At 40.2% G+C, this 12,262-nt stretch overlaps 1 protein-coding gene across 1 annotated transcript in view; it reads left to right on the top strand.

Moving 5' to 3' along the window:
* LOC106552489 (zinc metalloproteinase-disintegrin-like ohagin) overlaps positions 1–8,158 on the top strand; it is a 37,549-nt gene extending 29,391 nt beyond the window's left edge. The window contains exons 12-17 of the mRNA XM_087703608.1: positions 332–509; positions 1,547–1,636; positions 4,496–4,691; positions 5,654–5,756; positions 6,941–7,094; positions 7,724–8,158. Coding sequence (XP_087559734.1) covers positions 332–509; positions 1,547–1,636; positions 4,496–4,691; positions 5,654–5,756; positions 6,941–7,094; positions 7,724–7,756 — 754 coding nt within the window. The 3' untranslated portion in view covers positions 7,757–8,158. The remainder of the gene's footprint in view (positions 1–331; positions 510–1,546; positions 1,637–4,495; positions 4,692–5,653; positions 5,757–6,940; positions 7,095–7,723) is intronic.
* Positions 8,159–12,262: the final 4,104 nt, after the last annotated feature.

Below are 12,262 nucleotides of genomic sequence, written 5' to 3' on the forward strand. Positions count from 1 at the left end.
ATTCCACTGTTTTCCTTCAATTATATTATAGTCCTTCCACAAAGAGGCTGACTAAAAATAAAATGAAAGAGAACCCACTGTAACACAAGTAGCCTAAGCAACTAACGTTACATGGAGTTCTGACTGCAAATTCATTTTGTTAAAAAAGAAAAATAAAGTTAATAGAATTAAAACAGAGGGAGCATAATCTGGGAGTAAGATAAAGGGGTACAAAGAGTCATTGTATTTGTTCATGAGTCATTTTTTCTCATCTTATATGCTTTTGCAATGAATTCTTTACCTGGACCAAGTATACATGATGTCATGAACTTATCTTGGTTCATCTTTACAGCCACGAACTACCCAAGCAGTTCAGCTCTTGTAGTTTACAGGATTATCAGGAATTTATGATCACTAAGACCCCACAATGTCTTATCAATATCCCCTTCAACACAAGTATTGTTCAAGATGCAGTTTGTGGGAATTACTTCGAGGAGAAGGGAGAAGAATGTGACTGTGGCTCTCCAAAGGTAAGATTTTTTTGAATGAATAAGGATAATTCCAAGACGTTTCTCAAAAATGGGAATCCTTGCCAAATCATCTGGCTTTCTAAGTGGTATCCAAGAGGTTGGTTTGTGAGTAGCATAGGCGTACGTCCTCAATGTACATGGATGTGTGAATTGGTTTCTTGGATTTGGGAAGCCAGTTGTAGAGGTGAAGACTTGATACCTTGCTAATCAGTTGGGAAGACAATGCAGTTTTAAAAATGGCTGATTTATCACTGCAAGAATATCCTTCCCTGCTGAAAACCTTTACTTTGTTGACAAGGTCACATTATGTGTCTCACTGTTTTCTTGAGCTGCTTCCTACAGCTTAACCTGTGGAAGCAATTGGGGCATGGCAAGCATCTTAAGAGGATACCTCCCACCCATTTTCTCCCCACTCTAAAGATAAATGGGGAGAAACATATTTCTAGGCATGAAAGACTATGTTATCATAACTTTACAATAAAGGTAGTGTTAATAGACATGGTTGGTGAATCTTTTCTGGCCGACTTCAAAGGCTGACATCCTGAGTAGAAAATGGCTCAGAACAAGGAAGAGATTTGGACTGCAGGTTATGTGGCCTTCACAATTCGGAGGTAAGGATATTTTTATTTGTTTTATTTTTTCACGTAGGAAATATCAGATGGTTCATGTAGCTCTGCCATCATCTATTTGCAATAACAAACCCCCAGGCTGCTCTTTGTCACATTCTTTGCCAGCATGGACCCAGGAAATACAGGAAAGAAGTATCCTATTCCTTGGCAGTTTCCCTCTTCAAAAGAAACCAATTTGAAGACACCAGGAAGCAGTGGCAGATTAAGGCTCACGGGTGCCCTGAGCACTGACAAATCTTGGTGCCCTCTTCCTTTGTACAAATCTTCATTGTTTTTTTCTTTCTAGCTCAACTTTGTGGTGACCCCTTGGGCCTGGTGACCTAAGGATGTGCTTAGTCTGCTTACTGATTAATACACCACTGCCACGAAGGAAAGCCTATGACATAATTTGATGTCTTTTGTTTTCAGGAATGTACAAACAGGTGCTGTGACGCTGCAACGTGTAAACTGAAACCTCGGGCAAAGTGTGCAGAAGGGGCATGTTGTGAGGAATGCCAGGTAAGGCTTTTTTTATTTATAACACTAGGATGGATTTTATCTTACTCCTTACTACTAATATGAAAATGTGATCTCTCTGCTTACTGTGATGAAAAGCATTTTAATTCTATTCCCATCTTTTCTTCCAGTTTATTTGACCCTTATGAAAATATCCATATGGAGGACAGTTTAACAAAAATTCAGCATTGTCTCAATTTAAAATTCATTCCTTTGGCATCTTAAATCACGTCTGTGAAAACAAAATATAGGCTTCTTTTTGCATGGAAAACCAATTTAAATAAGGGTGGTCAATGACTGGTGCCCTAACTCAGCTTCCTGACTCTCTAGAATAGTGATGGATAACCTTTTGGGTACCAAGTGCCCAAAGTTCGTGTGTGCATGTGCCAATGCACACATGCGTGCCCCAATTGTAATGGCTCCTCTCCTAACTTGAGAAAGTAAAGGCTCTTGAAACAGATTATTTCAAAAGGAACCTTTAATCAGTCAGGACGGAAGCTATTAGAAGCAAAGCAGCATCTGAAAATCTTTAGGCCATGCAAATGGGATTAAGCTGATAATAATAATCAGGGTATTGGGAGTGAAATTTTTTCAATAGGGCAGGGGCTCTAACGTGATGTTTCTCTACCCATTCATTTTGGGCTGAAGGTAAATGCTTCCAAGCTACTAAGTATTGGGTTTTCCCCCGTTTGCCACCCTTCCAATGTTTCTTGGTTGCCAGTTGGGCTCCCCCCGGATGTTGAGATTTTCAAAAATTTCCATCACCAACTGGGTTACATGCCTCTTCAGAGGATCCTCTCTCAGCAGGGCTTCATTTAGCTCCTCCTGGTCAGAGGGAGCTTCTAACCCCAATTTCCACCCTGTTTTCAGCTACCTCAGGTAAGAGTGACTCCCCTGGTCTTCCCTTCCCAACCGTCTTTCATCCCAATTCCGATTGACCAATGGGGCTTTTTGGGGTCCTTCAGGCTCACCTCATTCTCTCTGCCAGGGTACAAGGAGCAGGTCTCTGGTTGTGGAGGGGTTTCCATCTGCCTCCAGCAGTCAGTTTCCCCTTGTTCGCTGTTATGCTCAGACATGGTTTCTTGAGTCCCCACGGAGGGATGTAAAAATGTTTCTCTCCTGGTTGACCCCTTTGCAGAGAGATGCTGCTTTATGCAATGGCTCCTCTCCTAACTTGAGAAAGTAAAGACTCTTGAAACGGATTATATCAAAAAGAACATTTAATCAGTCAGGATGGAAACTATTAGAAGCAAAGCAGCATCTGAAAACCTTTAGGCCATGCGAATGGGATTAAGCTGATAATGACCCCTCCCCTTTGTCCGAATGCAGATTCTGACCAATACACAAGTGTGAAGATGCTTCCTTAACTCTTCTGCCCTGGGAGTCAATAGAGCACACATTCCCATGGCTACCTCTAGTTAGACATCAAAGTTGTATATCCCACATGGCTATCATAGACATCCTTCCAGAGATGTTGGGACCTTCAATCTCCCAGTGACAAGAAACCAGTTGTAAAGTTGTAAAACTCAGTTGTTTCAGATCTAGCTAATGATTTAGCTCCGAGCCTCCCCTCCTCCCAATTGAATGGCAGTATCATATGCAATGCAATCCCCCTGCACATGCACCTTCATGCATGCACTCCCCCACACCCCATTTTAGCTTCCAGGAGCAGGAGGCTTTCCAGACCCCAAACGGGGTGCAGGGTGGCCTCTTGCAGAACCCCCAGGCCCCATTTTGGCCTCCAGGTTGATGCAGGTGGCAGAAATAGAGTACAAAGGTAGGGTGCGTTGGGGGGGGACTTGCAGAGATTAGGAAAGGCATGGGCAGCAGAAATGGAGTAGAAAGGTAGGGTGTGCCGGGGGGAACTTTCGAAGATTGGGTAAGGCCCCACCCTTCGGCAGAGACCAGAAGACCAGCTGGCCAGTGGGAGGCATGCACACATGCGTGGTGGAGCTGGGCTGGGGTGACAGCTGGTGTACCTGCAGAGAGGGTTCTGCATGCCACTTGTGGAATGCATGCCACAGGTTTGCCATCATGGCTTTAGAAGGTTCTACATCAGGGGTGTAAAACTGACGACCTGTGGGCTGGATGAGTCATACATAGGCCACACCCACCCCAGCTCCATGAATGGGAAAAACATAGTTAAACATCATGTGATGGCAACATGACATGGCGAGTTTTACACCTGTGTTCTAAGAGGTCTTCGGTAATGCTTTGACATTTTTCTTTCTGAGACTTTCAAGGCAGAAATGGATTCTGGAGACTTTTGGGAGACAAACTGCTTCTTTTACAACCCTTAAGTTCCCCCTATGCTCTCCACAGCCCTCAATTCAGCTATTTTGGTGGCATCTTCTGAAGGGGCAGGAGGGCCATGAAGAGAAGGGTGCAAGTTTCTCTTTCTTTCTTTATGGGATCCGAGTTGATTCTGTAATAAACCTATTATTATACTTCCATCATAGCAACAGAAATCAGCCACCTATTTTTGAGCACATGACATGAACATTCTATGAATGCTTCTGCCCATGTAAGGAAATGAAAATATACCATGCACACGTTCATCAATTAATGTTCTGCTGATTTTCATGAGAGCCAATTGAGTTTTCATTGATGTTCATGGTCAGACAACACGTAGCACTTGCATCTTATGGTGATCATTTTCTCATCGCAAATAAGGCTGGGATTTCCGGGCATTATACACAATGCCTTAATTAATGGAGCCCATCTGTAACATGGCAGGGTTGCCTTGCTTGGTAATCCTCAAGACAGGTGAAGAGGAAGCTTTGAAACGTGTTGTGAATCATGGTTTAGCTCTTTTTGCCCTAAGGAGTTATAGCTGGAAGTGATTTTCATTTTCACCCACAGATTAAGAAAGCAGGAGAAGAATGCCGGGAGGCAAGAGATGACTGTGACTTGCCTGAACTCTGCACTGGACAATCTGCTGAATGTCCCATAAACCGCTTTCAAAAGAATGGACACCCATGCCAAAACAACCAAGGTTACTGCTTCAGGGGGAACTGCCCCACTTTGGCAAACCAATGTACTGCTCTCTGGGGGCCTGGTAAGTCAACCTTAGGATTTCAGAATTATGGCATTGTAAAAAAAAATTAGACAATCTTTACTATTGAAGAAATATAATTTCTCCTTTCCAGCCATAATAAATATTCATTTCTGTCTTTTGTGTGTATGTGTGTAAGTGGCATAATTTTCCAAGATGAATTTCTTTCTTTGGAGGCTTTAGAGCTCAGTCCTCCAGATCTTTTGGTTTAGGTCCAATCATCCCTGGCCAATGGTCCAGCTGGAGTGATGGACTTCGGCCAAAGGATTTAGGGGGGTTCTCATTTTCATTCCCAAATTGGATTGGAGACAATATGCATATGAACTGTAGATGTATGTATAGCATTAATAGACTGCAATGTTGTATATTATAGCAAAAGCTGAAAATTATTGCCCAATACTCTTTGTCACAATGGGCATTGTGAAGTAAATCAAAATTACTGGAAAAGCACAAAGAATAACACCAAGGACCTCTCATATGCTTAATGTTTTATCCATATTTCTTTTATTTCTAAGAGTTAATTAGGCAACTGTTTGATCCATCACTTTCTACTTCTCTGAATGAGAGATAATGGAGATTGAATATGGGACTGTCTGCTAAGAACATTAAAACTCTGTGATTGAAATTTTCTTTATATTGGGTATAATAAAACAGCATTGGGGATGTGATTCTTGTCACTGGTCATTCATGATTTTAATGGTAGACTATCCCCAAATGAAGATGAAAGCAAGTTCCTCCTTTTCAAATAAAAGAGATATTTTTCTGGGAAACAGGAAACAGGGAGATTTATATTGATGATAGATGGGTGGTGCCGTGAGGCTTTGCATATAGCTGAAAGAATGTCTCAAATAGAGGTTTGGGGTCATTAAGTAAAAGGTTCAGGTGGCACCTGGGGGTGATTGGGAATCCTATTGGCAGGTGACACACTCAGGTATTTGTCTTGGCTCCTCAATTCCCTCTTACAGATGCACAAGTGGCTCCAGATGAATGTTTTGAGAATAACACAAAAGGTGATGAGTATCGCTACTGCAGTAAGATAAATGATAGAAATATTCCATGTGAACCAGAGTAAGCACTTTAAATTATTTCCTGCTATAATAATGACATCATTTAAGGACAATATAAGAAATGTTTTCAGATCCACATCTGTGGGAACTTAATTCTACTACCCTAAAACAATAATATCTGAATGGCTGATTTTCCTGTGTTTTCCATCTTTAGTTTCAAGATAGAGCACAAGTGGGCTAGAATAGAATAGAATAGAATAGAATAGAATAGAATAGAATAGAATAGAATAGAATAGAATAGAATAGAATTCTTTATTGGCCAAGTGTGATTGGACACACAAGGAATTGGTCTTTGGTGCAGATGCTCTCAGTGTACATAAAGAGAATAAAATACATTCATTAAGAATCAAAAGATACAACACTTAGTGATAGTCATAGGTTACTAATAAGCTATCAAATCATTCTAGGAAACAATAAAAACAATCTAAATTGAAAGATACAAGCAACATGGTTATAGTCATAAGTGTGGAGACATAGATGCTAGGAAAGAAGAGAATAATAGTAATAATACAGTCTTAGTAAATTATTTGACAGTGTTGTGAGAATTAGTTGCTAAGCAGAGTGATGGCATGGGGGAGGGGAATTGTCCTTGTGTCTAGTTGTTCTGCTGTGCAGTGCCCTATAGCATCGTTTTGAGGGTAGAAGTTGAAACCATTTATCTCCAGGATGGGAGTGGTGTGTAGATATTTTCACAGCCCTCTTTTTGACTTGTGCAGTGTACAGGTCCTCAATGGAAGGCAGATTGGTAGCAATTGTTTTTTTCTGCAGTTCTAATTATCCTCTGAAGTCTGGGTTACAGTTCTAATTATCCTCTGGGTTACAGAGCCAAACCAGACAGTTATAGAGGTGCAGATGACAGACTCAATCTTTCCTCTGTAGAACTGAATCAGCAGCTGTTTGGCAATTTGAACTTTCTGAGTTGGTACAGAAAGATCATTCTTTGTTGTGCTTTTTCGATGATGTTTTTGATGTTAGGTGTCCTTTTTTTAAAAAAATTGAGTGACAAAGAAAAAGTTGTCACTTTTTGACATTTATGATATTGTAAGCTGGCCAGAGTCTTTTTTATTAGTGAGAAAGGTGGCATGCAAATTACTTAACAAATTAATTAAACTGTTTGCAAATGAGCAAAGGAACAGACATCTCATTAATCTATTCTTGTTAATTAAAAGGAATTGACTTTTTCAGGAATGTAAAATGTGGCAGGTTATTCTGCACAGATGGTACAGAGAGCCCTTCAGCTGGAGAAGAGGTCTCATTTGGTTCATGCAAAGGCAGCTATTCTGATGTAATTGAAGAAATTGGAATGGTTGATCCAGGAACAAAGTGTGGAGAAGGAAAGGTTAGTAAAAGATTACCTTTAATTTGTGCGCTCTAAAGTTTGATTGCAAGGGATGATCACTAAAATAATTTTAGAATGGATCATTTTGACAGCTAGTCACAATTTTCCACACTTCTGTGAATCTAAGTAGAAGAAAAATATCCAACTAGCCTTCTTTTTGTTTTTGTTTTATTGTTTTGTTTTCCTTCTAACAACAATTACAACGAATGAGTTGCGTGTCTGTTTCTTTCTTCTAAGAACAAAGTGCCTGGCCTTCTCAGAGCCTTGTGCTTCTCCCTTGCAGCACTTTTTGGACAGAGACAGTCCTTTCTCTTCACTTGTAGGTATCTCCATAGGGAAGGAGGAAGAGAGAAATGGGAAAATCAGGGTAGAGCTGGTTGTGACTTAAAGGGCACCAGTTCAATGAAGCCACTTAGAAGTGCTGAAGCAATCCCAAAGCTTATGTGAAAGGAGCAGGAATCACTTTCCTTGTCTTTTTTATACAGTATAATATAAATATATATACTATACAATATATAAACTAAAAAAGTTTATTGAACATCTTCGTTTTATTCCAGGGAATGACAGAGTTCAGTTGTGTAGGAAACTATTGCCTTGCTGTATTGATAGTCTTTGACTTTGACTTTCAGGTTTGTCGCTTGGGGAATTGTGTTGACTTATAGACAGTCTTTGGATGAACAATTAGCTTCTCTCAAATTTGATTTTGGAGATCGTATTTCCAGAAGTCTTCCTTCAAGTCCAAAGGAACCATTTACCTTCATTCTAATCGTCAATCACTCTTAGCTCCTTGATGGCATCTAAAATATTTCTTCTTCCTATTTAATCTAATTCTCTTTTGCTGTAATTAAATCTTTCTCCTGCCACAGAGCCTCAGGGCATGTCCAACATCAAAGGCATATTTACTATCAATTGGTCATTTTGTTTTTTGCCAATTGCAAATCATGTTTTATTTCAACAAGTTCTGCCTTTTGAGCTGGAGTATCCAAAGGCAATTCTTCATGTTCAAAAATTTCATGCTGATTCCAAGATGTAACTGCTTTCATCAATAAACAATTCTAACGCTGCATTTTATAAAGGTTGAGCTTTCAAATCTTCAGAAGTAAACCACAACAAGAATTTGCATGCAATCATGAGAAAGTAAATCATTAGGTGAATTATCTACTGGCATTAAAGAGGCTGGATTTATCTTAGTCAGTCACCCAGAAAATTCAAAAGGCTGATAGCATCTTGTTCACATTGTTTTAAAAAGAGCCCCTAACAATAAATAATCCAAATATGGCAACATTTTTTCCTGGTTTGGACAGGGGACGGTTTTATTTAAGTAGGTCAGAAAGCAAAATAAAAACCGAAAAAAGGGAAAATTAGAATATTTTGTACATGTGATGCGACACCCAGAAAAATATGGCATCCTTCCTTTAATCCTCCTGGGAAAGATTGAAGACAAATGAGGTCCAGACAAAACAAGAACATCATAGCTTCAGAATCTAAGGGACTGCTTTGGACAAAACTCAGCACCATTGGAGGAGGAGGAGGGGGAGGGGGAGGGGGAGGAGGAGGAGGAGGAGGAGGAGGAGGGGGAGGGGGAGGAGGAGGAGGAGGAGGAGGAGGAGGAGGAGGAGATAATTTGATACAGGATACCCTAACAATAATCCATATATGGCAACATTTGTTCCTGGTTGTCAAGTATATTTCCTTTCGGAGACTAGAGTTGAGTAGCAGAAGGTAGCAAGGAATGTGCCGCTGAATAGTCACACTATCAATCACAGCCACCAAAGTTAAAACAAGGATAACTTTACTTGTTTTAACAAAAATAAAGTAGGATAAACATACAATATTCCAATACAATCATTTTACTCTGTATACCCTGTCACACATTCAGATATCACAAGTCCGTATGTTTAGTTCTAGTTTTTACTGCAAGATTTATAGCCAGCTGTATAGCTGCCTGGTTGTCCTCATGAACAATGATCGGCTCTATTTCAGTGATCCCCAAATCTATTAACAATTGTTTATAAAAAATTATGTCTGTACATAATAATGATAAACAGGAAAATACAGCCTCTATTGTTGATAGGCTAAGGTGTTTTTGCCTAATAGACCACCATTCAATTAGTGCTTTACCTAAAAACACAGTAATACAAGAAGTTGACTTCTGTGTATTAACTTCTGTGGCAAAACTTGCATTGGCATAGGCTGACAACCTAAAATCATCGGTAGGTTCCAGATACAATACATAATGCATTGTGTGTTTCAAATATCTTAATATTCTTTTCACAGCTTGCCAGTGTCTTTCAGTTGGTATATATATATATATATAAAATCTAATAGATACCTTTCACCCTGGCTTCGCTGATAACGGATAAGAGCCTGTGGCCTAATGGCTAAGATGTCTGCTTAGTATGTAATATAGCCCAGGTTCAAATCCCAGTAAGGGTATGGCTAGCTGATGAGAGCTAAATAGTTTGAAATAGATCTATACTAGTCTCCCTTTATTTATTTATCAGCACAAATAAAACACAAACATAACAAAGGCAACAGTAAAAATATTGGGTTTCTGTCGTGATGGACTCTTGTGACAAGCCGATTGACAGATGATGGAAGCAGTTAGCTTCCTCCCATAATTAGGGCTTACCAGGGGTTGTGACACACACACACACACACACACACACACACACACACACACACACACATATATATATATATATACATATATACATATATACATATATACATATACACATATACACATATACACATATACACATATACACATATACACATATACACATATACACACACATATACATATATATATGTATTAGATTTTACAACCCCCGGTATTCCCAAATATGGGAGGAAGATCACTACTTCCATTCTCTGTCCTTCAGCTCGTCACAAGAGACCATCCAGGCAGAAACCCAATATTTTTACTGTTGCCTTTTTGTTACATTTTGTTGTATTTGTGCTATTTCAAGCTGCGGCGTTTCAAAAATGTCCTGATTTTTCGTGCGGCCACGCACGTGGCAAGAAAACATTGTGCAGCAGTTTGCAACTACCTCGCAGTGATTTCTACTGTCAGAGGCTCTGGAAGCTGGGGAGGTCCTTTGCAGGTGGCTAGGATGTGTTTTGATGAGCGCAGGGTAACTGACGGTAGTTTGCGCCGGCCGTGCCGTCTCAAACTATCGTCAGTCACTCCGTGTTCAGCAAAGCAAGCCCGGGGAGGTCCATTGTGGGCAGACAGTCCTAGCCGCTTGCGCCTGGCGCTATGGTTGAAGTGAACCCCCAAAGCCCCCTTGCCACTAGAATAACTGCTGCCGCCTCCTCCTCCTCCTCCAACAGCACTACCACATTTGCTGCCCAATGCTGTGACTGAGGTGAAGCTGTCAAGCTCCCGCCAGTGCCCCCGCCCATGGCAGAGGCGCCTCCCTCCCTGCTCGGAGCACCTGAGCTGGACACCGCATTACCCCTGGCCCCTCCTCCTCTGCCATGCTTTTGAGGACCCATGAGGCCATGGGAGCCAGTAGGAAGGCGGCAGAGGGAGTGGGAGCGGGAAAAAAAAGGCCCCATGGCTTCTCAAAATCACAGTGGAAAAGGAGGCAGCACGGGCGGGAGCACCAGCGGGAGTTTTGGTAGCTTCACCTCAGCCGCAGTGCCGGGTAGCAACATTTTAAATCAAGAACACCCCCCCCCCAGTCAATGGTGTCCCACTTTACTAATTTTAAAATCTGATCACCTTATTATAACTATAAAAATAAAAACACAAATTCACATCCTTCACATTCTGTATAATTGAAATTGAAAACCTGATATTGCATTAATATTGCATTATACTGTAGAATTTGATACAGTTACTGTCCTGGGATAGAAGCTGTTTTTCAGCCTTTTTGTCCTTGTTTTTATTGTCCTGTACCATCTGCCAGATGGTAATAGTTCAAAAAAAAGGGCGCCCAGGATGAGATAGATCTTTAAGAAAGTTTTGAATTTTGTTAAGGCAGCAAGAACTATAAAGCTCTTCCAAAGAGGGGCGAGGGCAACCAAAGATCCTCTGGGCAATGATGTTAACCCTCTGGAGCACTGTCCTATCTGCTGCTGTGCAATTGGAAAACCATACACAGACGCAATAAGTTAAAATACTCTCTATGATGCAGTGGTAGAAGGTCAGCAGCAGTTTTTCATTCAGTTGTTGTTTCCTGAGAAGTCTCAGGTAGTATAATCTCTGGATGTCTGATCTATTCCTTCTATAGTCCACTATAAGCTCCTTGGTCTTATTTGTGTTGAGGACCAAGTTATTGGCTCCACATCACGAAAGCAACCGTTCCACTTCAAGGCATCCTTTAAGTGCAGTACAATAAACCAAGCAAAACCAAGGTGAAGTCAGACAGCAAAGTATATGGATCTGGCACTGTACAGTGAATTGTCACTGTGAGTAAATTGATAATTCTCAAGTCCAGAACCAGATGAAAAGACCCATCAGGTTTTTTAATTCTATTTTTTAATTCTTTTCAAAAGAAATTTGTAGTTTTCCTGCTCTTAGTGAAACATCCCCCCCCCCATATTGACACAGTATTGTTTATCTATCTTCTATATATTATATTAATGACAAAATAGTTAACAGGTAGAAGAATAATGAAAAAAGACAAAATTTAAGTTTCAAACCTCTCTGTTAACAAATTGTTGTAATCAAGTTGTAAATCTTCCCAACAAAGTCCGAACAGATTTATAGTTAGATGTTGTAAATCCATTCCCTCATCTTCCACAATCTTCATAGGAAAAAAAGAATTTGTCACTTTCCCATTCAGTCAAACTCATATTATTGTAAGGAAATGCAGGCTTAAACCTCAATGAGACACATGGACTCAACTCAGTTATGTGGAGATACGAATGTGAAGATATCTCTTGGTCTGCAACTTTCAACTCAGAGTCTTATTATCTACCTCTGCTTATTTTCCAGAGCCATTATCAGCTCATTAAACTTTTTTTTTAAAGGTTCATGGTCATAAAACAACACCTAAAAATAAAGACAAAATGAAAAAGACAAAGAAAATACCAAAACTGATCATTCTATTATTCCATGGATTTATAACTAGTGGTTATCAGACAGGATTCCAAAAAGTTGGCAAAGTTGGCATTGTACTTCGTACAACAAAATTAAATGCCATCCTCAATGT

Source organism: Thamnophis sirtalis, unplaced genomic scaffold (genome assembly GCF_051295495.1).
Source record: "Thamnophis sirtalis isolate CommonGarterSnake01/CBP01778 unplaced genomic scaffold, rThaSir2_p1.2 scaffold_2, whole genome shotgun sequence".
NCBI classification, from domain to species: domain Eukaryota; kingdom Metazoa; phylum Chordata; class Lepidosauria; order Squamata; family Natricidae; genus Thamnophis; species Thamnophis sirtalis.